This window comes from Phragmites australis, chromosome 12 (genome assembly GCF_958298935.1).
Source record: "Phragmites australis chromosome 12, lpPhrAust1.1, whole genome shotgun sequence".
In the NCBI taxonomy this organism is placed as follows: Eukaryota; Viridiplantae; Streptophyta; class Magnoliopsida; order Poales; family Poaceae; genus Phragmites; species Phragmites australis.
Genome location: NC_084932.1, coordinates 21,611,438 through 21,634,644, shown reverse-complemented (window position 1 = coordinate 21,634,644; position 23,207 = coordinate 21,611,438). Strand labels below are relative to the sequence as shown.

At 44.7% G+C, this 23,207-nt stretch overlaps 1 protein-coding gene across 1 annotated transcript; it reads left to right on the top strand.

Annotated features, from left to right (window-relative positions):
* Positions 1-6,684: 6,684 nt before the first annotated feature.
* LOC133886932 (bidirectional sugar transporter SWEET14-like) lies at positions 6,685-8,905 on the top strand. Its single transcript, XM_062326842.1, has 5 exons — positions 6,685-6,851; positions 7,436-7,472; positions 7,572-7,944; positions 8,052-8,171; positions 8,288-8,905. Exons 1-5 carry the CDS (start codon positions 6,800-6,802, stop codon positions 8,591-8,593), a joined length of 888 nt encoding a protein of 295 aa, XP_062182826.1. The 5' UTR covers positions 6,685-6,799; the 3' UTR covers positions 8,594-8,905.
* The last annotated feature ends 14,302 nt before the right edge of the window (positions 8,906-23,207 follow it).

Here is a 23,207-nt window from a genome sequence, read left to right as displayed (position 1 = left end):
AAGGAGTGCATGGTGAAGCTCTCATCACTTGAACTTGAATCTTCATCTTTACTCACCCATCTTTCTATACTTACAAATGTTTTGCCTCTTCCCCTTATCTCTCTTTTGTTCTTTGTATTCTTCTCCTTCTTGATATGATCAATTGTTTTGACTAAGTCCTTTATGGAGATTCGGTGATCAATCTTTGTATTGATCTTCTTAATGTTCTTCTCCACTTGTGAAATGAGCTTGACGACCTTGATATTCATCTCATCATCACTTGAGGTGTTTTGCTCATCCTCTTTATTGCTTTCTTCATCTTCATCTCCATCATCTTCGCTTGAGCTTGAATCTTGCTCTTGTCTCCTCATATTTGCATTTATATGTGGGCATGGAGCTTGCTTGCTTGTGAGAGCAAGGTTTTTGGTGTCGGATGAGAAAGAAGCTTCAACCCCCATATTTATGGTCATCTTATGGGAAATGATCTTACCGAGCACCTGACTTGGAGTCATCTCCCTAATGTCGTGGTTGTCGTCGATGATGGAGATTATCAACTTGTACTTTTGAAGAAGAGTTTGAAGTATTCTTCTAACCACTTGATCAGCCTCAATTGGCATCAAACCTAAGCCATTAATCTTATTGACAAGATTATTCAAATGTGAGTACATGTCATTAGCATTTTCATGGGGAAGTTGATGCTATTGAGATTAGTAACTAGCACATCCTGTGTTCTTTCATGTATTTCAATGAGACTAGTCCAAATATCATGTGTTTTAGTGAGAGAATAAACATAATTAAATGTATTAACATTTAAAGATGATAAAAAGATACTCTTTGCCAATGCATCGAATTATCTCTCCTTGTTGGTGATGCATTGTCTCATCCCTTCCTCGATGAATCTCTAAACATCTAAACCTTGAGCTTGCAAATAACAAGACATTAAAATTTTCCAATAGGGAAAGGAGGTGCCGTTAAAATATGAAGCAATATGAGTACCCATCCTAACCCCGGATGTCACAACTCTAAGCGGTTAAACCTATTAAGAGCACGAGGATCTGATACTATTTAAAAGGATCGACGATGTCCAAGGGGGCAGATTAGGACATTTAAAACTAATCAGTCCAAAAACTTCATAAGATAAACCTATATCAATTTCTATGTAAATGTGCTCTAGGTTTATCTAGTGTTTCTACTCTACCGTTCAAAAGATATTGCAACCTATCTAGAAAGGTAAATTGCAAGTATGTAAATGTGGAAACGTAGAGAAGGTAGAGAAAGCAAACTCACCATATGGGATTTTTATCATGTGGTATTGATGGTATAAACGTCATCCTAATTTACGTTGGGGCACTACCAAAGATATAGTTTTGAACGGCACCCGGTCACGACCCTTGAGCCACCAAGGCCTCAAGTGGGTCGAGCCACCAAGGCAAGACCTCACTACAGGTCCCTCTTTCGGTTGCTTGCCACCGTCTTCACTTCGAAGCTTGAGCCATTAAGGCAAGGATCTTCGCATCCCCGTATGAGAGTCTTGCCGTCGCTCCACACTAAGTCAGAGGATTAACAAGTATGAACCATCATGGCCTAGGGTACCAGGGAGTCACCAAGACTCAATGGTGCCTACGTACCACTTTGTACGCTCTAGGATCACTCATTGATCCACACTCTCTAGGCAGCAACACCTAGCAATAACTCTCTATAGGCCTATTAGCACTAGTCACTCTCTAATGTTGTACTTAATTGCCTCGCATGATCACTTTAAGTACTTTAGTGGATTCGATGTCTTCTCAAGTGTATATAAGCTTCTCTAGACTTCAGCACCTTCAAATGACCGAGTGGGGATATTTATAGCCTCAACCCTGTGAACTAGCCGTTGCTCCGACAGCTCAAATTTTCTGTATATGCCGGAAGATCTGATGTAAATAGATTATACTCACCGGACTATCCGACTTGTACATCATCCATGTACTAGCCGTTGAAACCCAACTCACACTTATTATGAACGCTGGAAGGTCCAACATGATGTCCTCATATGAACGCCAGAACATCCAGCGTGCATACGATGCCAACTAAGTCATTTGCAACCTCTCTACAAAAAATAGTCCGGTGTTTTCATTATGGGAATACCATGATATCCAATGTGTATTAGACTTTGCTGCAAACTTTCTTTGAACACTCTTTGTGAACGCTGGAATATCTGGTGTGTATATTTTTAGCCAACTAGCAATTCGTATATCGGGCATAACTTTTCTCTTCGAACATTGATTTTGGTGAATTTCTACTCTATGGAAAGCTTGTGAAGAGCTCTATAAGATTGATAGAAATCCATTCTATTTGATCACATCAAAATTCATAGAAGAAGTCTAATTTATTTCTCTCTTTATTTTGGTTTCGGTGACGTCTCTTTTGTTATATCCATGAGACATGTTAGTCTCATGGATAACATGCCCTATCCAAAACATATTAGTCTTATTGACTATGTTGTTATTAATATCTAAAATCATATACATGCCCTAATAGAATCATGTTCGCAACAACTAGACCATATGCAATATATCCTACATACTCTTTAAATTTTTATCCTTTCTAGTATGTGACATATTCACGTGTCCTGAATTTTTTCTGATTGTTTCTAATTTTTTTGATTTTTTCTATTATTTCTAATTTTTCTTGATTTGTTTCTAATTTTTTCTGATGTTTTTTATTTTATTACTTTTTCTTATTTAAAAAATTATTTTTCCTTTTTCCCAAATTTTTCCTGATTTTTTTAATATTTTTTATTTTTCCTAATTTTTTAATATTTTTTTATATTATTTCTAGTTTTAAAATTGTTGGCACCCCACACAGGCTCTTGGCGGCACCCCATGTCTTTACTAGAGGGTTGCAAAAAGGGTTATGGAACTGAGATACGTGACTTAACAATATTAATGATCTAAATCTGCAGTTTGAGAGTCTATGAACCTAAATGACACAGCTTGATAAATTTTTGGACTCCAGTGCATTTTACTCATAAAAAAATTATATTATCTCTCCCTTTTCTTTACAACTGTTTAAGTGATTCTTAACTAACCACTATAAATATGGACTTTTTGGAGGAGGGTTATGAATTTGTGAACCATGTTAATATAAGCTGGTGATTTATTGCGTGTCATAGATTTGTCATGTAACTAATGTATCTGAGAAGCATATCAAACAGTAGAATAAATTAGGCAAGTTCTGTGACACATATAGGCCTAATGCACAGTGATTCTAGTAGTTTTGTTTTTTTAGTGGATAGGGCAATGGCTTGTGTAGTTATAACATGGCACACAACGATATCACAGGACAACACATAAATAACCAACTTGCGGTTCATTGGAATCGATCTCTGGTCTTAGGAAAGAAAGCCGATTAAGATGACACGTCTACTATAAAAAAACTATTTTTCAAGATACTTAGGTGCCTTTTTACATATGGGTTATATGATAAACCGCCTGAGCGATTTATAGAGTCGGGCAATAGAAGAACCGCATGTGTAGAGGTTATTTACACATGCGGTTTCTTATGTGAACTGTATGTGAAAATCGTATCAATTTCACTGGCGGTTCATATAAGAAACCACTTATGAAAATGGTTATTTTTACAGGCGATTTTTTTATATGAATCGCTTATGTAAATACTATTTTTCAAAACATAAAGAACCACCTATGGAAATGGTACGATTTTCACAGACGATTGACATAAGGAACCGCGTATAAAAATAGATGTCAGTTTATCTTAAAAAATTAATAACTCTTTCATACGAATTCAGATGGAGATAAATTTTATATAAAAATTATAGCCCTCGACAAGATCTACAATATTGTAGTTGAAAACTTTTTATTTAAGATAATTTATGTATACAAATAATCAGTTAAAGTTTTATACATAAGTTTCGATCACACATATCCTATTATTACCATAAGTCCTATTAATGCAAGTAAACTCAGAGGAGAAAAAGAATACTACCAACTTCAACCATCTGCAACAAGATTAACTAGAAGAAGATCAAAGATCCTCACTATCAATAACAAGATTCTGCTTACAGAAGTACTAGTGATAACAATAGCATCAAGTGTCATCAAATGTCAGAATGGTCATAAATATTTTTTATTTTTATTTTATTTTTCTCTTATTATTTCTTACTTCAGCAGCACTAGACTAGGAACTATAGTACATTTCTGCTCAAGTTTGATGTAAGTGGTGACGGCTATGTATATAAACGCGTGTTCAAAAAATAGTGCAAAAACCTCCGGGGCGAGAACTCAATCTTCCAAGCCGTTTTTGGTCTCAAAAATTACTAAACCCAATAAAGTCAGGGAGAAACGAATGTAACTTTTTCTGTAGATATTCGTAGAGTTAAAAAACGTCCAAATTAGAGTCCGGATGAAAAGTTATAGCCAATTACCGAAAGCGATTCACAGCAATTATCACAAACCGTTCACTTCCCATGAAATAGTAAGGCGGTTCGTGCGCGAGGGTAGAGGGGAGGGAGGTTGCGGGTTCGATTCCCATGAAACGCAAAAACTGAAAACAATGTGAAAATATAGCATGGCCGTTGACTTGAACCGGCGCGGCCGTGGGGTTCCTCGGGTAAAAAAAAAAAGTTTTTTTGACCAAAAAATATCGATTCGGAGACCGATTATCACGTACGATTCACTTAAGTAACCATATGTAAAAATCTATTTCCACATGCGGTTCCTTAAGTGAACCGGCTGTGAAAATGGGTTTCTATAGGCGGTCTATTTTGCATCTATAGAAATTGTTCATTTCCACATGCATTCGGTCACAGGTGGGTGCACTAAATGCCTGTGAAAAGGGTTATGAGAACTGCATATGAAAATAGTTTCTGTAGTAGTGGCCGTTGGCCAGTGATATGATTGGCAAATATGTAAGCTAGTTTATTTTTGAACTACTTATTAATTTCCTTTAAATATTTTCAAATTGTTAGTTTTCAAAATAATATTTAACATTTTTAGTATCACAGCTAAATATTTGTACTTTTTTCCTTCGTTATACACAATTAAACACCAGAAGGAAATAAAATTTTGATTGTCAAGGATACATTGGGAACTCCAAAATCATACTATATAGATAGGCATACTCCTACTACATAATGTGAAAATTAATACAGTTTGCATAGGAATTATACAGTTTTCTACAAAAGCATGCTTACATATCAACCTATTTTGTGTTCCAGACACACCGTAGTTGTTTTCTAAACAAGTTTACGTGTAACTTTAAGGCCCCATTCGTAATAAGTGATTTTTCTCGATTGTACTCCTACCAATTTCTCCTTGTGTCCAAATTAAAGGGGCCAGGGGCCTTATTTCTTACGTAAATCCACGTAGTTTTTTCCTGCACGACGCCCTACAGATACCATGAGGAACACGGCTATAAAAGAGAGGTCAAGTCAGAGTAGAGTACACCAGATGCAATGCAACAAAGAGCTTTTACAAAAGGAAAACTAAACAAGCGAGCTGGACGACTCCAGCCGTTCTTTGCCTCTCCTAAAGGCTTAGCTATTTTTAATCAGACCATCTGCAGGGCCCTTTTAATTGCATCCGTCGAACAATGGTCAAAGTGAGTCAAAGCTATATATCTGCATAGCATTTTGGGAGGCCATGCTTCTCCTTATGACCTTACGTTATAAACACTTAATCACACCACAAAATAAATTATTAATCGTTTGTTTCATCAGGTATCAACCCTTAAAACCAGAAAAGGTTTTGACAAAAAGATTAAAAGCTGCATAGCTTTCACCCTAATTTCTGGAGAGGAAAGCGAATTGGGGTAATGTGTTCCTGAAGCCTTCCTAATATAAGGAAGCAAGCAAAGGCCAATGACGTGCAGCAGTAACGGATCGGCATACATAGCTACTTGATCTTCTAGCTTGTGCCTGGCACCCGTCTTTGGACCACGCAAGTAACCGCATCATGCAGCTCGATAACTGTCATTGTTCTTACGTTGTTACACATTTTACATGTACAAGATAACCTCGAAAGAAGTTATCTCATACCTTGTAATAAGCCAAGTGGCTATAGGAGGCTGATCTAGGTGTCGTAAGTCAAAGAAAACACGCAAACAATTAGAAACAGAATACACACTGGATTGTATATCATTTGTTTGAATTCTATGAAGAAACAATTACCGCTATGTAATTTGCAATTGATTCGTAAGAGTGTTAAGGACTGGTCTCAGATCAACCATAGAGAAAGGAAATGTACCCTTAGGCTCTGACCTCTCTACGGTGTGGTACCATTTGCCATCAAGTTTGCAATAATGAACAGCTATGCGCATCATGTGATGCAGAGACTATGGTAATATTTATTTCATCATGAAAAAAAAGATTCTGACCTCTCATTCACTGTAGGGTTAAGGCTCCTATCCCCCTTGTCTAGATTCTACCTGTGACAAAATTGGACTACACAACAATTTTACAAACCGGTGCAATGAGGCCGCTAGGAATTGTGAAAAAAGTGCATTGGCACTTTCTGTCATGCTGATGGTTACCTTGTTTCCTAGCTTATTAAATCTCATGGCTGTGATTGATTAGGACTAATGGTTGAGTGTGCTATTGGTGTCCAGGGTCACACTCCGTAAAGCATGTAAACCTTTTTGTTTTGAGCTTCCTTCCTAGCACTATATAAACCCCCTCCAAGGTGTCTGCTCCCGTCAAGCTTTCAGGCAAGCAACTCAAGTGTTCATTAGCAAGCTAGATATATAGCCCTTGATCAAGCCTATTAAGCTAGAACGACTTCCTTCCCATCAACTCATATCAAAGTAAAGCCTTAATCTTCCAATGGCTGGCATGTCTCTTGAGCATCCCTGGGCCTTCGCCTTCGGCCTTCTAGGTATATTATTGTCTCTCGAGACATTCTTGTCGATTTGGTTAGCTTATTTTATTCTTCTTGCTCTTTTTCTTCTTTTCATTTTAAATTTTCTTTGGCGAATATCGCTTGCTTCTCTTTTTGTAAATACAACTGTGGTTATCTTCCTTTTGTGGTATATCCACCCTGCTAGTTAGTGGGGTTTGCACTTAGGGGTGCAATTCTAGGTGTTCACAATAAGGGCACATCCAAGAAGTGCTTGCACCATAGTGATCCTTCCCCTGTTGGCACCCCTCCTTGTTCATGCAAGTTACGCCTTTTGTGTTTACTAAAAGATGCATAAGGAGCATTTCATTCATCGAATATTTTGTTGAAGGAGATACACATGCATTGATATCATGACCGGCCATTTAGGCAAAAGAGAAAAATAACAAAGCAAGGGGGCTCCATCCAATATCTTTGCCTGCCTGTGGCGTAGACGTGTAGCGTGACACATTACAAAGCATGCAAAGGGCCCAACCTTTATCGAAAGTATCAGTGCAACGTACTGTTGTGCAACGAAGTTCCTCAGAATTCTAATGCCCTTTCGTTTTGCAATGCTGTTGCAGGCAACATCATCTCCTTCATGACCTACCTAGCCCCACTGTATGTCTCCGTCTCTCACTACACCACTCTTTCTCTCTCTATGGTAATTAATTTTCTGTGAGTGCTGAGTGCTAACTTGGAATCACATCGGAATTACAGGCCGACGTTCTATCGGATCTACAAGAACAAGTCGACGCAGGGTTTCCAGTCGGTGCCGTACGTGGTGGCGCTGTTCAGCGCGATGCTGTGGATCTACTACGCGCTGCTCAAGTCCGACGAGTGCCTCCTCATCACCATCAACTCCGCCGGCTGCGTAATCGAGACCATCTACATCGCCGTCTACCTCGCCTACGCGCCCAAGAAGGCCAAGCTGTTCACGGCGAAGATCCTGCTACTCCTGAACGTGGGAGTGTTCGGGCTCATCCTACTCCTCACGCTGCTGCTCTCTACCGGAAAGAAGCGAGTGGTCCTCCTCGGCTGGGTCTGCGTCGGCTTCTCCGTCAGCGTCTTCGTCGCCCCGCTCAGCATCATCGTGCGTCAACACATACCCCAGCCAAGCATCTAGCTTCCTAGAGTACGTGTAGTCATGTACGAACACATGCGTCTCTTACACAGCGTTGTGTGCTTGCGTGGTTGCAGCGTCAGGTGGTGCGTACGAGGAGCGTGGAGTTCATGCCCTTCTCCCTCTCCCTCTCACTCACCGTCAGTGCCGTCGTCTGGTTCCTCTACGGCCTCCTCATCAGGGACAAATACGTCGCCGTAAGTAAACCTCATTTCCTCGACAACTTAAGATTTTGGGTTGAACCAGCGCTAATATCTATTCTTCTTTTTTTTCTAACGTGGACATGACTAACAAGTGTTCCCCTTTGTTGCAGCTTCCCAATGTGATCGGGTTCACATTCGGTGTCATCCAAATGGGCCTGTACATGATCTACCGCAACGCAACGCCCAGGATGCCAGCCAAGGAGCTGGCGGACGTCAAGGAGACCACGGTGGCCGACGTCATCAATGTGCCCGAGCACGTCGTCACGATTGCCAAGCTCGGCACGCCGGCTGTCGAGCTCAAGAGCCGAGAGGTGCAAGCCGTCGAGCCCCCGCCGACAGGCGTGGCCAAGCAGGAGAACGGCGTGGCGGAGGAGGAGCACAGCAAGGTGGCGGTCAATGGAAGCAACTCCGTCTAGACGCGTGCACAGGCATGCGTACCTGGGGTCATAATCAAGGCTGCACGCCTCGTTCGTACTACGCGAAGTGGCCAAGCCATGCAACTATGCATGCGCACATATGCTTGTATGTGTGCTTGCACGCTATGAAAGGAGAGGGAGAGGACAGAAAGAGAAGATGTTAAGCCCCGGGGTTGTACGTAGTATGTTTCTGCTGCTACTGCTGTCGCTGCTCCATTTGATTCTCATTTATGTATTAATTCTTAATTAGCCTGTAGTTGTAATGGTTCTTTGTTATGAAGTTATGATTACTCTATCCATCTGTTCCATCTAATGGTCTTGTTATAAAATTCAATTGTGTGAAGGGGATCGATTAATTGTTGAGAGTGCTCTCCTTTTGTTTCTTGCATGATGCGTGTATGTTTTAAATTCACTACTACGGAACTAATCATAAGTGTCAGTTCAGCCAAAACTGACACTGATAGGATATCAGTGCCGATTTGTACCAAAACCAGAGATCCACGCATCCATTCAGATAAAAACCAACACTGATAAGTAGCTGTTGGGGGGGGGGGGGGGAATACACTAGCCCGTAGATATAACTAAAAGGTCACCGCCATGATCTCCGTTGGAACCCTTGGGTTTCTACTCCACAGAAGAAAACTCAGCTTTCGGAGGCTGTGGGTCCCTCCGGAAGCTATCCCTAAGACGAGAGAAGAAGCTGTCCTCTAGAGGAGAGTGGTGGTCGTCTCTGGGGACCCTTAACACCTTCGGAGATATAGCCTCCCGGAGCTCCTGTCTCTCGGAGCTCTCGACACTATAGAGCCATAGCCTCCCGGAGCCCCTGTCTCCCAAAGCCCTCAACGCCCCCAAAGCCACAGCTTCACGGAGCCCCATTCTCCCGGAGCCGTTTTCTCCCAAAGCCGTTGACCCCCCCTCCACCGCCCCCCCTGAAGCCACAGCCTTCCAGAGCCCCTGTCTCGCGAAGCCTGGGTAGGCTCCCTTAGAACCCGGAGGGAGGGGCCATCTAATCTTGGAGAAAGATCAACTAGAGGGGCCCCAGCAGCTATCCTCCTTTGGTAAGGAAGTGACCGACAATCAATGCGATGGATGTGGGAGCTGTCCTGACATCCAGAGTGCAAGTGGGGGCTGGACTGACACCTCGGACAATGCGACGCGTAATAGGCGACCGGCTGGGTGCCACGTTCCTAGAGCCACTTACACTATTGTATTGCCATAGTAGATAATATCTTCTAGTTAGAGGTAAAATACATCCTACCTAGACCCATACCGAGTGATTCGACCGGTACATTTACACCCCGCATAGCACTATAAATATAGACCCTTGGCCATCAGACCAAGAAACCAATCCTTCTTAATCATCACATATTTGGTGTTCCTCCCTTTCCACTTCTTCTCCAAGCTTGAGCACACTCCTGTGAGTGTATTCTCACCACATAGCACTATAAATATAGACCCTTGGCCATCAGATCAAGGAACCAATCCTTCTTAATCATTACATATTTGGTGTTCCTCCCTCTCCACTTCTTCTCCAAGCTTGAGCACACTCCTGTGAGTGTATTCTCACCGCACTTGTTCGTGCAAGACATATCTTGTGCCAACAGCATGTCGTCCATGGGGAGATGAACATAGAAGTACCAAGGGAGGTAGGATACCACAAAACACACCAAGGTGCTAACCATAGCGTCCGTTCTTCACCGCTGCACCCATGCAAAAATATGCAAGCCAGCTGCGACCAAGCATACCATGTGCCCTCGCCAGCTTCGCAGCTAGACAAAACATTAACTCTTTGGACAACACCGACCAAATAGCTTGGGCTGGCATGGAGCTCCAGGCCGACATGGTGGTCTTCCAGCAGCGACATGACGATGACCTCGCTGCACTCTAGGAGGTTATGCCCAAGGCCGCAGCAAGGTAGGCCGCCCTCAAATGGTTCTGGGCGCTCGAGCCCAGGGGCACCCATGCTTGGGCCCAGCCCCAAGGCATCTCCTATGATGATGCCCAAAGCACCTTTATCGAGCTAACATCTTCGGAGAGTTTGGTCGCCCGACAACCTCCTCGGCCCCCTCTGGCAGAAAGAGGCTCTGAGGAGGCCAAAGTTCCTGGGGTGCGTTGACCCAGCCTGCTACGTCAACGTGGTGGTTTCAACATTGACCGCGTGTAAGGGGCTCCGAATCCACCACGGTCTCGAAAGAATAGCCAGGACCACTCCGACTATGGGGGCTTGGTCGCCTGGCAGCCGCATCAGCCTCCCCTCGTGGAAAAGGGACCCGGGGGGACCATGGGTTCCAGTGCGCTCAGCTCCCGCCAGCGCCCACAGCGCCAACCACAGGCTATGGCACCACCAGAGGGGTACTAGTGCATTTTTCACGAGGCCAGATGTGACCACAATACAAATTGTTGCCGAACCCTCATAGATTCTGGGAGGAATACCTCGGAAGACAGGCAGGACACTTGACCAGGGCCAAAGCTGGTATCGAGCGACCCATGGCTTGTGAAACTGGAGCATGCCGCAGGCTAGGTCTTCAGGCTTCCTTGAGCCCCCCTCGACCAGCTATGCAACTACTGGCCCCACCATCGATAAATTACCCCAGTGATGAGGACTGAGTCACACCAATGGCCTAGTCTTAGTGGAGCTTGACGGGTCTCCCACATGGGGTGGGGCGCCCTAAACTCCAAATGATCGGAGCCATCGGTGATCCTTCCCATGCCAGGGTCAGTGAGGGCAGAGTCAGTCATGGTAAAAGGATGCTGGGCCCTGGCTTGAGGGTCCAGGGCCCTCTGGAGGTTTGCAGGACAAAATCCTCCAGGAGCCGACCCAGGCCTTCGGAGCCTAATGAGCTCTGGAGGCTTCATAGGCTAAAAGGATTAGCCCTTCCCCTGCTATGGACTATAAGGGCCTCTGACTCCACCAAGGAGGCCACATTTTGGCAAAGGTATGCCTATAACCCCCTAGAAATAGCTTGCCTAGCTAACTAATCTTTCATAGTAAGATTAGCGCACATAGAAGGTAGCAAGCCTAGTTGTTGAAAGCCCTTATAGCCAATAACTGCCACGTGAAACCAGTAGACAATAAAACCTAGGTTATATTAAAATTTGATAGTAGTGTATTAAACTTGGTTCGAATTGTTCCCTTTCTTGCAAACACCCTATAGCACACAGCCGACAAGGCTCTCAACAAGTCCAAGGCATGAGCCTTGAGGCCAGAGGTATATAAACTTAACTTAAAGATATATCTCTGATCAGCGGTAGACAGCACAACTTAAGTTATATCTTAGTTTGCATATACTAGGTTTAGCTGTCTGAACTAGCTATAAGTTATGATGTAGCTAGCTTTTCACTGACAATAATAGACTATCAAACTTAAGCTACATCATTGCTCAAATAGTACACAGCACTGGAAGGCAGAGTATGCCTAGGTTTCCTAAAAGGCATAACATAGCCTCGGTAGTATGGATGCCACGCACCGGAGGGACATCCTCGATAGCAGAGGTGTGTGACATCCGAGGGACATCCTCAGGTGGCGGATATGCCTACGCACCGATAGGCATAATTTCTAGGTCACCTAGAAGGCATCGAGCCTAGGTCTCTTGGAAGGTATTGTAGAGCCTTAGTAGGCAGTGGAGCCTACACACCAGCAGGCACAGCATGCCTAGGTCACCTAGAAGGAAGAGTATACCTAGGTCACCTAGAAGGCATTGCATAGCCTCGGTAGTGTGAATACCACGCACAGGAGGGACATCATTGGTATCGGAGATGCGTCGCACCCGAGGGACATCCGCGGGTGGCAGATATACCCATGCACCGATAGTCATAACATATCTAGGTCACCTAGAAGGTATTCACCCTGGGTCTCCTAAAAGGCATTGCATAGCCTTGGTAGCAGTGGAGCCTACACACTTGTAGGCACAACATGCTTAGGTCACCTGGAGGACAGAGTATGCCTAGGTCACCTAGAAGGCATTGCATAGCCTCAGTAGTGTGGATGCCACACACTGGTGGGACATCCTCGATAGCGGTGGATATGCCCACACACCGATAGGCATAGCATGCCTAGGTCACATGGAAGGCATCGAGCCTAGGTCTCCAGGAAGGCATTGCATAGCCTCCGTAGGCATTGGAGCCTACACACCTGCAGGCATAGCATGCCTCGGTCACCTGGAAGACAGAGTATGCCTAGATCACCTGAAAAGCATTACATAGCCTCGATAGTGAGGATGCCACGCACTAGAGGGACATTCTTGGTGGCGGAGATGCACCTGCAGGTGCAGCATGCCTAGGTCACCTAAAAGGCAGAGTATGCCTAGGTCTCCTGGAAGGCATGGGATAACTTCGGTAGTGTAGATGCCATGCACCCAAGGGACATCCTCGATGGCGGAGATGCACTTGGAACCCTCAAAAATACCATCCAATGCCACTAAGCACCACCGAAGCAATTACACCCTCTAGCAAACCATCGCTAGGCTCCAGAGGCAATCACGACGGCTAAGGGACAAGGGGGTTGTAGGTTGCCTCCCTCAGCCCACTCGTTAGCTTCACCTCTGACAAACCTTCGCTAGGCTCTGGATGGCTCTGCCTCTAGAGCTTCACAGAGGCTAAGGCCGTGGGGGTCACAGGCTGCCTCCCACGGCCGACTTGTCGACTTCGCCTCTGGCAAACCATCACCAAGTTCTAGATGGTTTTGCCTCTAGAGCCTCCTGGTGGCTAAGGGCTGAGGGGGTCGTAGGCTGCCTCCCTCAACCCACTCATCGGCTTCGCCCTCCGATGAACCAATGTTGAGCTTCGGATGGCTCTGCCTCCAGAGCCTCGAGGCGGCTAAGGGCCGAGGGGGTCACAGGCTGCGTCCCTCAGCCCATTCGTTTGCTTTGCCTCCAGCAAAATGTCAGCCGAGGCTATCACAAGCTGCCTCCCTCGGCCCACTCGTCGGCTTCTCCCTCCAACAAACTGACATCGGAATCCAGATGGCTTTGCCTTGCGGAGGCTAAGGGCCAGTGGGGTTGCAGGCTACCTCCTTTAGCGGCTAAGGGCCGAGGGGTTCACATTATGCCTCCCTTGGCTCACTTGTCAGCTTCGCCTCTCGCAAACCATAGCTAGGCTCTAGACCGCTCTACCTCCAGAACCTCATGGGGGCTAAGGGCCGAGGGGGTCACAAGCTATCTCCCTAAGCCCACTCACTGGCTTCGCTTCTTGCAAACTATCGTCATGCTCTAGATGGCTCTGCCTTTGGAGCCTTGCGGTGGCTAAGGGCCGAGGGGGTCGTAGGCTGCCTCCCTTGGCCCACTCGTTAGCTTTGCCCTTTGGCGAACCGATGCTGGGCTCTGGATAGCTCTGCCTCTAGAGCCTCACTATGGCTAAGGTCTGAGGGGTTCGCAAGCTACCTCCCTCGGCCCGCTCATCAGCTTTGCCTCTAACAAACCGTCGTCATGCTCTGGATGGCTCTGCATCCGGAGCCTCATGGCTGATAAGGGCTGAGGGGTTGTAGGCTGCTTCTCTCGGCCCACTCGTCGGCTTCACCCTCTGGCGAACCGACATCGGGCTTCGTACCTCATGATGACTAAGGGTCGAGGGGGTCGCATGCTGCCTCCCTTGGCCCACTTATCGATTTCGCCTCTGGAACCGTCACCAGGCTTCGGATGGCTGTGCCTCCAGAGCCTCGCGGCGGCTAATGACTGAGGTGGTTGCTTGCTGCCTCACTCATCCCACTCATCGGCTTCACCTCCAGCACCCGCCGAAGGGATTACATAACAACCAATCAACATGGCTACATAAACTAACCAATACGGATGAAGGCATAATAATATTAAGTGAAAGTCCACTCCGTGTAACATAGAGGCTAATATGGAGACCTCTACGGCCCATCACACGGTCACTCAAGTCATCGGCTTCACCTCTCGCGACCGCTGCAGTGCTCCGGATGGATTGCTGTGAGTCAAAAATCTGGAACAAATTTAAAGTGAGAGTTCGCACCATCTTTGGATAAAAAAGTGGGCTCGCTGCTTTGGCTGCCAAACAACTGCGGCGAAGAGGCCAGGGAAGGTACCGTAGTTAGGGATCGAAGGCACATAAAACACATATCTAGCCACCTATTCGAGGGATCGCCTACATTTCAATCTGAGCAAAGAAATCAAGCAGTTCCCAAGGATTCAGTTTCATTGCTAATAATTTGCACATCCAAAGGGCATTTATAAAGGGGGCATTGACGAACAAAAAACAAATCCTAAGAGAGCAATGTAGGGGAGAAAGAGTACAAGGTGACAATCAAGGATACTACAAGCCCTATCAATAGTGCATGTCACGGTTGATGCGCTTCATCTGCAGCCTACCACTACGGTAGCTAATATAGTAGCTGATCCTTGAATCACCAGAGGACGAGGAGGAGGATGGAACAAGGTCTGCCATGGCTCTCTTTCCCTCCCCCTTGACCTTTTCCTTCTCCACCTTGACTGCCTCCTTCTTCGCCTCTGCCTTCTCCTCCGTGTCAGTCTCTCTCTCTAGAGAATCCCAGTCGACCTCCTCTTCATCATCGGAGATGTCGATGGTCTTAGATAGATCAACTGCTTGGACCAGAGATCAAGACGGAGCAATGGGAGGTAGCCCCCTCTGAAAGGAGGGGAGGATAATGGTCACTGGCTCCAATCCTACAAACATCTATGCTGGCGCTAAGGGCAACCTCGTCGTTGAGAACATCATCATCTCCAAAGATGACATACTAAGTCAAGGAGAACCGCTCGCCTACATGAATGGTGACGAATCAACGGACCAATCCCTGGCTTTATAGCCAGGCCAGCTAGTTGCATGCACCTGGGGAAGAAAGCAAAATCACCATAGGCATCATTTCACAACAATTCCAATAACTCCCCTGAGGGGCTCGTGGTCACGCCCCAACTGATCCCCAGCCACGTCGCGCCATCCTACGATGGCACTTGGGTCTTTTACGCACATGTCTTGTCGCATTTATAAGATGAGCGCCTTTCGGCGCATGAAAGAGTTGTTGGCAAAGAGCCCCAAGCAATACTGTGCATGACCCTGTCAGGCACACCACTATTAGCTGAAGGACTTGTGACCACACCTCAGTTGACCCATGTCCACCTGGTGACACCCTACGGTGGCACTCTGGGTTCCCACGCACATGTCTCATCGCGTTCATGAGCTGAGCCCCTTTTAGCGCTTGCAATAGTCATGGGCATAAGGCCCCAAGTGAGACTATGCATATCCCAGTCAGACACACTACCGTTTCCACACGCCATCAGTACTTACATCAAGGACAAAGGAAAAATATTGCCTCCATGCACGACCCCCGCTACAACGGCTCAATTGGCAAGAAGACTTACCATTAGAAATGTTGAAGGGCTCATTCCAACCTCCGCACGAACTCCAAAACATGGTGCGTCTACCAACAACACAATGACCTTCGGCCTCGGCGCCACCTACACCACCGAGCCTCCCCGTCCCCATCAAGCTCCGACATCATCACTCACGGTTATCACTAAAAGGCTCCTATATGGAAATAGGCTATGGTGTGAGATATCTAGACTACAGGGCCAGGCTGGAGTTAGTTCCTTCTACATCACTCACCCCTCCTTACCTCAAGCCAGCAAATGAGAGGTACTATTGGGGAAAATACCCCAACCGATAGATGTCACTAAAAGGTCACCACCAAGAGCTCTGTTGGAACCCTTGGGTTTCAATCCACAGAAGAAAGCCTAACTTCCAGAGGCCATGGGTCCCTCCAAAAGATATCCCCAAGACGGCAGAAGAAGTCGTCCTCTAGGGAATGGTGGGGGTCATCTCTAGGGACCCTCAACACCCTTGGAGACATAGCCTCTCAGAGCCCTTGATGCCCCGAAGTCAAAGCCTCCTGAAGGCCCTTTTTTTCCAGAGCCCTCGACACCCCCGAAGCCACGGCCTTCGAGAGCCCCTATCTTCAGGAGCCTAAGTAGGCTCCCCCGGAACCCGGAGGGAGGGACTGTCTGATCTTGGAGAAAGATCAACCAGAAGGGTCCCACCAGTTGTCCTCCTCTAGCAAGGTGACCGGCATTCAATGCGATGCATGTGGGAGCCGTCATGACACCCCAAGTGCAAGTGAGGGCCAGACTGACACCTTGGACAGTGCTGCGCCGCAATAGGCGACTAGCTGGGCGCGACATCCTTAGGGCCACTTGCACTATTGTATTGCCATGGTAGATAATATCTTCTAGTTAGGGGTGAAATACATCCTACCTAGACCCATGTTGAGAGATTCGACTAGTCCTAGGTCCCTACAAGATAGCGATTGTTTGTATGACTATCTCTTTATGGATATATTTATACATTTAAACTCTGCATGGCACTATAAATATACACCCTTGGCCGTTAGACCAAGGGACCAATCCTTCTTGACCATCACATATCTGGTGTTCCTCCCTCTCTACTTCCTCTCCAAGCATGAGAACACTCCTATGAGTGTACTCTCGCTGCACTTGTTTGTGTCAGACATGTTCCTGTGCCAACGGTAGCATCAATGCCAGTTAGTATTGAAAACTGGCACTAATATGCATTGATGCCACGTGCGGACCCAAAAATTTATTTCATTCGGTTTTTGGCTCATCGGTCTCTTCTTCGCGTCTGCCATCTGCCGGCTCTCTCCATCCTTATCTCTTTGGGACTCGCGTCAGACTCTCTCCCTATTCTCTCTCTCGCTCCTGCAGACACCATCCATGCCACCGCCTCCTCCCCTCCCCATCTCCTTCTCCCTCCCACTGCCGGCCTCCTGCCCTGGCCCCTCCTCTCCTCCCCACCAGCCTCCTCCCCTTGTGGCCCCCTCTCTCTCTCTGCTCTCTCTCTCTCTCATGTTGGATCTAGAGCGAGCGGTGGCCTAGCGGGAGTGGCAAGCGGTGGTAGATCAGTTGTGTTATTTTGTTCATGTGCTGTGGCAGCAACCTTCAAGTTGCTGCGTTTGCAGGTGTGCCCAGCAGTGCCGGTGGTAGCGGTGATGGGAGCGGCAATGGGAGAGACATCCGAGACAGCAATTCTCCTATTTTATTCTCTGAAAATGACATTAGTGTCGGGTGGACAACCGACACCGATAGTATTCAACTATCAGTGCCGAATAAAGATTGCCAATTGAAAAATTGGCACTGAAGCCGTTTTTCAATCGACACTGATATGCCTTTTCGTAGTAGTGATTTGAGAATTTTTGTTGCGATAGGTACTGCAAGGTACATGAAAAATCTACATTCCGATAATGAACCGGTATAATAGCTCCTAGCTATCTCATGAGGATGTACCAAAAATAGACTCTAATGATGAAATATCCCCCAACAAGGGAGCGAAAAGGGAACATCCCCGACTGCCTTTTGTGCCTTTCTTTTGGGGCCAAAACTGCAAGGTAGCACTGATTTTTCGCAACCTTTGCTGCCTACTTCACTTGTAGGATCGAGAGTGGTGACTAGAGGGGGGAGGGGTGAATAGGCGGGTCAACTAGTTTCTTGCGAAATTGATGGCCGTCTCCTATTCGAACACCCAACGCACCTCTAAAGAGAATCACAACAAAGTGCAACACAAATATGCAGCGGAAAAACTACACCTACTCAACGTTGAAAGATCAAAAACAAAACTAGAAGATTCAACAAAAAGTGTGTCTCATGGATGGAATCGAACACTAGGTTCAACAGCAAACCAATCCATGACTCATCCCCACACAAAGGTTGAATCTTGAGAAAAGATCACTCAAGGCTCAAGAGATGAACACCGGGTGAAGAAGATCTCCTAGATGATGGTCTAAAGGCAAGAAAATTCAAGACCCTATCACATATGCATGTGTATGTTAATTTTATGCCTTTATCATCAAGAAAAACAATCTCCCAAGGTTTTAAAATTTCAGCTCAAAAAGAAAAACGAAAATCAACACTGAAGAGGAAAAACTTGAACACAAGGCAAGTGAACCAAGAGAGGAAAACTAGAAGAAGGGGAATTCAAGCATATGAAACAAAATAAACTTTATTACTCAAAGTGGTTAGCACTATTTTAGGCGGATTACAAAGATTTTTCTCTCAAAACTCTCACCTATTATATAGGCTAACCACTCATCTCCCTCTCCTCTAAAATCCTAGCACAATGCTCTCATATGGGTGGTGCAAGGGGTTAAAATGGTTGGTTCATCCTCTCTCATAGCCATACTCCTCTATTTATAGCCCTAGGAAACTTGACCCCGAAGTTTCCTAGCTTTTTTCCAAAATACCCCTCTCTTGTAGTACACTCCTACTTACTAGCAAGAGTATTTTGGTCTATTTTCTTCTATATTCATCGAAAGGCCTCAACGCCTTCACAACTTGGCTTCACATCGATGTAAGCTTTACGATGATGCCATGTACTCCTCTAGACCTCTCACCATTTTGAGGCCAAACTGCGAAACCCTAGGACGCTTCTCAAAGCGTGACTAGCCGTCACTTGCTTCCACCTGAAGCAAGTGCTCCGATGATGATGCGTGTCCTCCGTCTTGCGATCTTGCCCGTCGGCAAATCTCTCCCACTCACAATCCCTCCAACCACCTTGTCACTTGCACTGGCATCCCCTTCACTTGATTTTGTCAGCACGCCATCTTCATCCTCTATTTCATACTTTGCTTGACCTTCATGTGTATAGCTAGGATCACTCTTGACTCTTCCCAGTCCTCTTTGATCATCCGGCACCAAGCACCCACTTAGCCCCGATCACCCACCATCGACCACCAAGTTCCATCCGTCACCTGCACACCTTGAAACAAGCAAACACATTTCTCCACACTCCAAAACATCTACAGGTTAGAACAAAATCAAAAACTTCAACTTAGAGCACATCCTGCAGAAAACGTGAACACTGGATGTTCCGGTGTGTTCTGCTCCTGAACACCAAAGCATCCGGTGAGTGTAACACTATCTATTCTAGCAAAATTTTACTCTTTGTAAGAAAAGGTCCGGTGAAACCTTCCGGTGATCTCATGTCCATCACCGGATAATTCGGCGTGTGCCAATCCACCGAACCACCCTTCTGCAACATCTCTGCAACAAAAAGTCCAGTGCATTCTCTGGTGTTCACAATCTCAGCACCAGACTATACGATGTACATAATCAAGCTTGGCGCCAAAAATCTCCACTCTGCAGAAAACACTTTAGGTGCTCTTAAAGTCCATCACTAGACCATCCAGTGTTTCTTCTATTTCTTCTTCAGCACTGAAAATGCTCTGGTGCTCACTTCACCGCAATACCGGACTATCTAGTGTCGTAAAAAACCACGCATCATATGTTCTAGTGAGGCATAATTTCCTGAACATTGTAAAGCATGTCCAAGTGACCAAAACTCGAGAAAGAGCAAGAACCATGTCACTTGGCATAAGAAAGATTGCAAAAGGCTGAAGGGAGGCAAAGATAAGTCAAAACATCAAAAGGGCAAGAAAAACTCAAAAACTCAAAAACAAATGCTCTCCCCTTTTGGCGATGCAAACATCAAGGATCAAACATTATGAACATGCAATCCTAAATGATCTTTGACAAGTATATCACAAAGCATTTGCGAGAGCTAGAAATATCAAAGGGCTCTAGAAGGTAGAACGTAGAGCTCACAACCGTATAGAGGCTCAAAAAGAGACGGTGACACAAGAACATGAAGCTTTACAAGCTAAACCCAAAGAATTAGTTGGCGCATTTAATTTCACATAGCTGAATCATTTTCAAAGTGACCATTGTATAAGCATCCACTCGTGTCAAGGCAATACAAGCATTAAGAACTAGCCAATTTCAACATTAAACTTGGCAAACAAGTATTCATAACAGTAGGCTTTGCAAATTCTCACATATGAAACCAAGACTTAGATTGATCAAGTGATTAAAAAGAATTCTACTGTTAGGCACATTTATTTGAATTTCGTTTTATCCTCAAGTTGCCTTTTATGTAAGAAAAGTGTCGCGCGATTGGGTACGGCAAACACCCTGAGGCTTCAAGACAACCGTATTGGATAACATTTTAGCACAAGAGACTTGATTTTTCATGATTATTCAACTCGCACAAGTTATCAAGATGGTCACAAGATCAAGTAGTGCCTTTGAGATACAAAGAACACATATTCCCCTAAGGTTCTATCCTGAGGTAAACATTTAACAAAGATAGAAAACATAGTGCAATGTTCCTCAATCCACTATCTTGAACCAAGAAGTCCTAGAGCAATATATTCATCAAACTAGCCTTAACACAAACATTGACTAAGCCTCAACAATTACAAATATGGTGATCATGAATGTAGTATTTCATAGCCTACATGATTCATAAAATTGCCAATTTTCATCTTAAGGAAAACAAGTTTGCTTGAAATGTATCATATCAAAGCATCATGAAGATCCTAAGATTAAAAGATTGCTCCACACAACTATTCAACTTAGTCCAAATTCAAGTCTAGCAATCGAAAATGCTAAAGACATATAAGTCAAAGCTCAACTACTATGATTATCTTACATAATGAAATGTAATGCAAATGCAACAAAAGTAAGATAATATATATAAAAAAGACAACTCCCCCTAACACAAGGCTATAGGGATGGCACACACCAAGCTCTCCTGTCAAATAGGCAAATCTTGTAGCATCTACAGGCTTTGTGAATATATTTGCTAGCTAGTGTTGGGTATCTATGTAGCTCAACTCAATGTCTCTCATCTCATTGTGGTCTCTTAGAAAGTGGAATCTCACATCTATATGTTTAGTTCTGGAGTGTTGAAATAGGTTGTTGGCTAAGCTTATTCCATTGGTGTTGTCACACAAAAGTAGCACACTCCTGAAATTCAACCCAAAATCCTTCAAAGTAGTAACCATCCACAAAATTTATGAGCAATAGCTAGTAGCAACTACATATTTAGCTTCAGCAGTAAGCTGTGCAATGATATACTATTTGCGAGAAGACCAAAACACAAGTGAAGCACCCAAGAAATGATAAGTAGAGGTATTTTTCCTGTTAATTCTACAACCAGCAAAATCCACATCCGAAAAACCTTGAAGAGAAAGAAAAGAGGAAGCAGAAAACCAAAGCCTATATTTAAGAGTGTGCTTGAGGTACCTCAGAATGCGTATCACTGCTAGTGGTGAGACATCCTCGGTGAGGCCTAGAAGCGAGCACACAAGCAAACAGCAAAGTGGATGTCGGGTCTTGTCATTATCAAGTACAGGCAAGAGTCGATCATGCTCCTGTACTCCCGCTAGGCCACCTCCTCACCATCTTCATTTGGATCAAGCATGGTCAAGGTAGCTGTTGGTGTCGCCAAGGGATTCACATCACTCATGTCGAACTTCTTCAACAAGTTCTTAGTGTACTTTGTTTGGTGGACGAATGTACCTTACTTTCATTACTTGATTTGCAGCCCAAGGAAGAAGTTGAGCTTGCCCATCTTCGACATCTCAAACTCCCTGCTCATAGTTTCTGTAACCTTGGCCACAAGTGTATGAGAAGAGCCACCAAAATTGATATCATCCACATATATCTGGACAAGTAAGAAATCATTGCCATGCCTGAGATTGAACAAAGTTTTATCAGCTGACCCCATCACATAACCATGCTCTAGCAAGAAGGACCTAAGCATATCATATCGAACTCTAGGAGCCTGCTTAAGCACATACAAAGTCTTTCTAAGCTTGTAAACTCTATGTGGGTATTTGGGATGCTCAAAGCCTGGGAGTTGCCTAACATAGATATCTTCCTGAATAAAACCATTTAGGAAAGCACTCTTGACATTCATTTCATACAACTTGAAACCCTTGGATGCCACGAATGCAAAAAGGATCATAATGGCTTTTAGCCTAGCTACTCGAGCAAAGGTCTCTCCAAAGTCTATCCCCTCAACCTGAGTGAAATCCTGAACCACTAGTCTAGCCTTGTTTCTCATTATAGATCCATCCTCCTTCTATTTATTTTTTAAAACTCATTTGGTTCCTATGGTGTGAACACTAGGGGGTGGCCTGTAACACCCCAGGGCCACCAAAAACCTGGGATGCCACTAAACTACGCAACCTACAACTTGCCATATTAAATAAAAAAATGGCAGCATCTTCTCTATAAAAATAAGCATCGCGGAAGTATTAACACAGATAAACAAGATATGCAGAATATCACAATAACGGATAGAAACATCCTAACATGAACCCAAAGGAAAATATTAAGTTTAACTTCACCACCACACTTTAAACTTCAAACGTACGACTCTAAGGACTAAACTCTATTTATTATTACAGCACAATGATAAAAAGATTATAGGCACGAAGTGCAAAACGTGCTGCTACATTCCCATCCCTTCACGACAATCATCAAATACCTGGAAGGAGTAATGCAAGGGTGAGATAAAAAATCTCAGCAAGCAAACTTGTTTTGACAAGTTATTTAAACCCCAGTTGATTAAGCATCGATTTAATACAGTTTTCTCAAGACATAAGACATGTTAGGATAGTATTAACAACATTAAAGAATAACTCCAAATAAAGATCACAACCACATGTGTAACTTCATATCCACAATAACATATAAATGTTATTAATCTCCAAGAATGCATATGAATGCAATGATATGTCTTCTTTTACATCGCACCCCTCCTCGGGCAACGTACGATGTGTACCGGTACA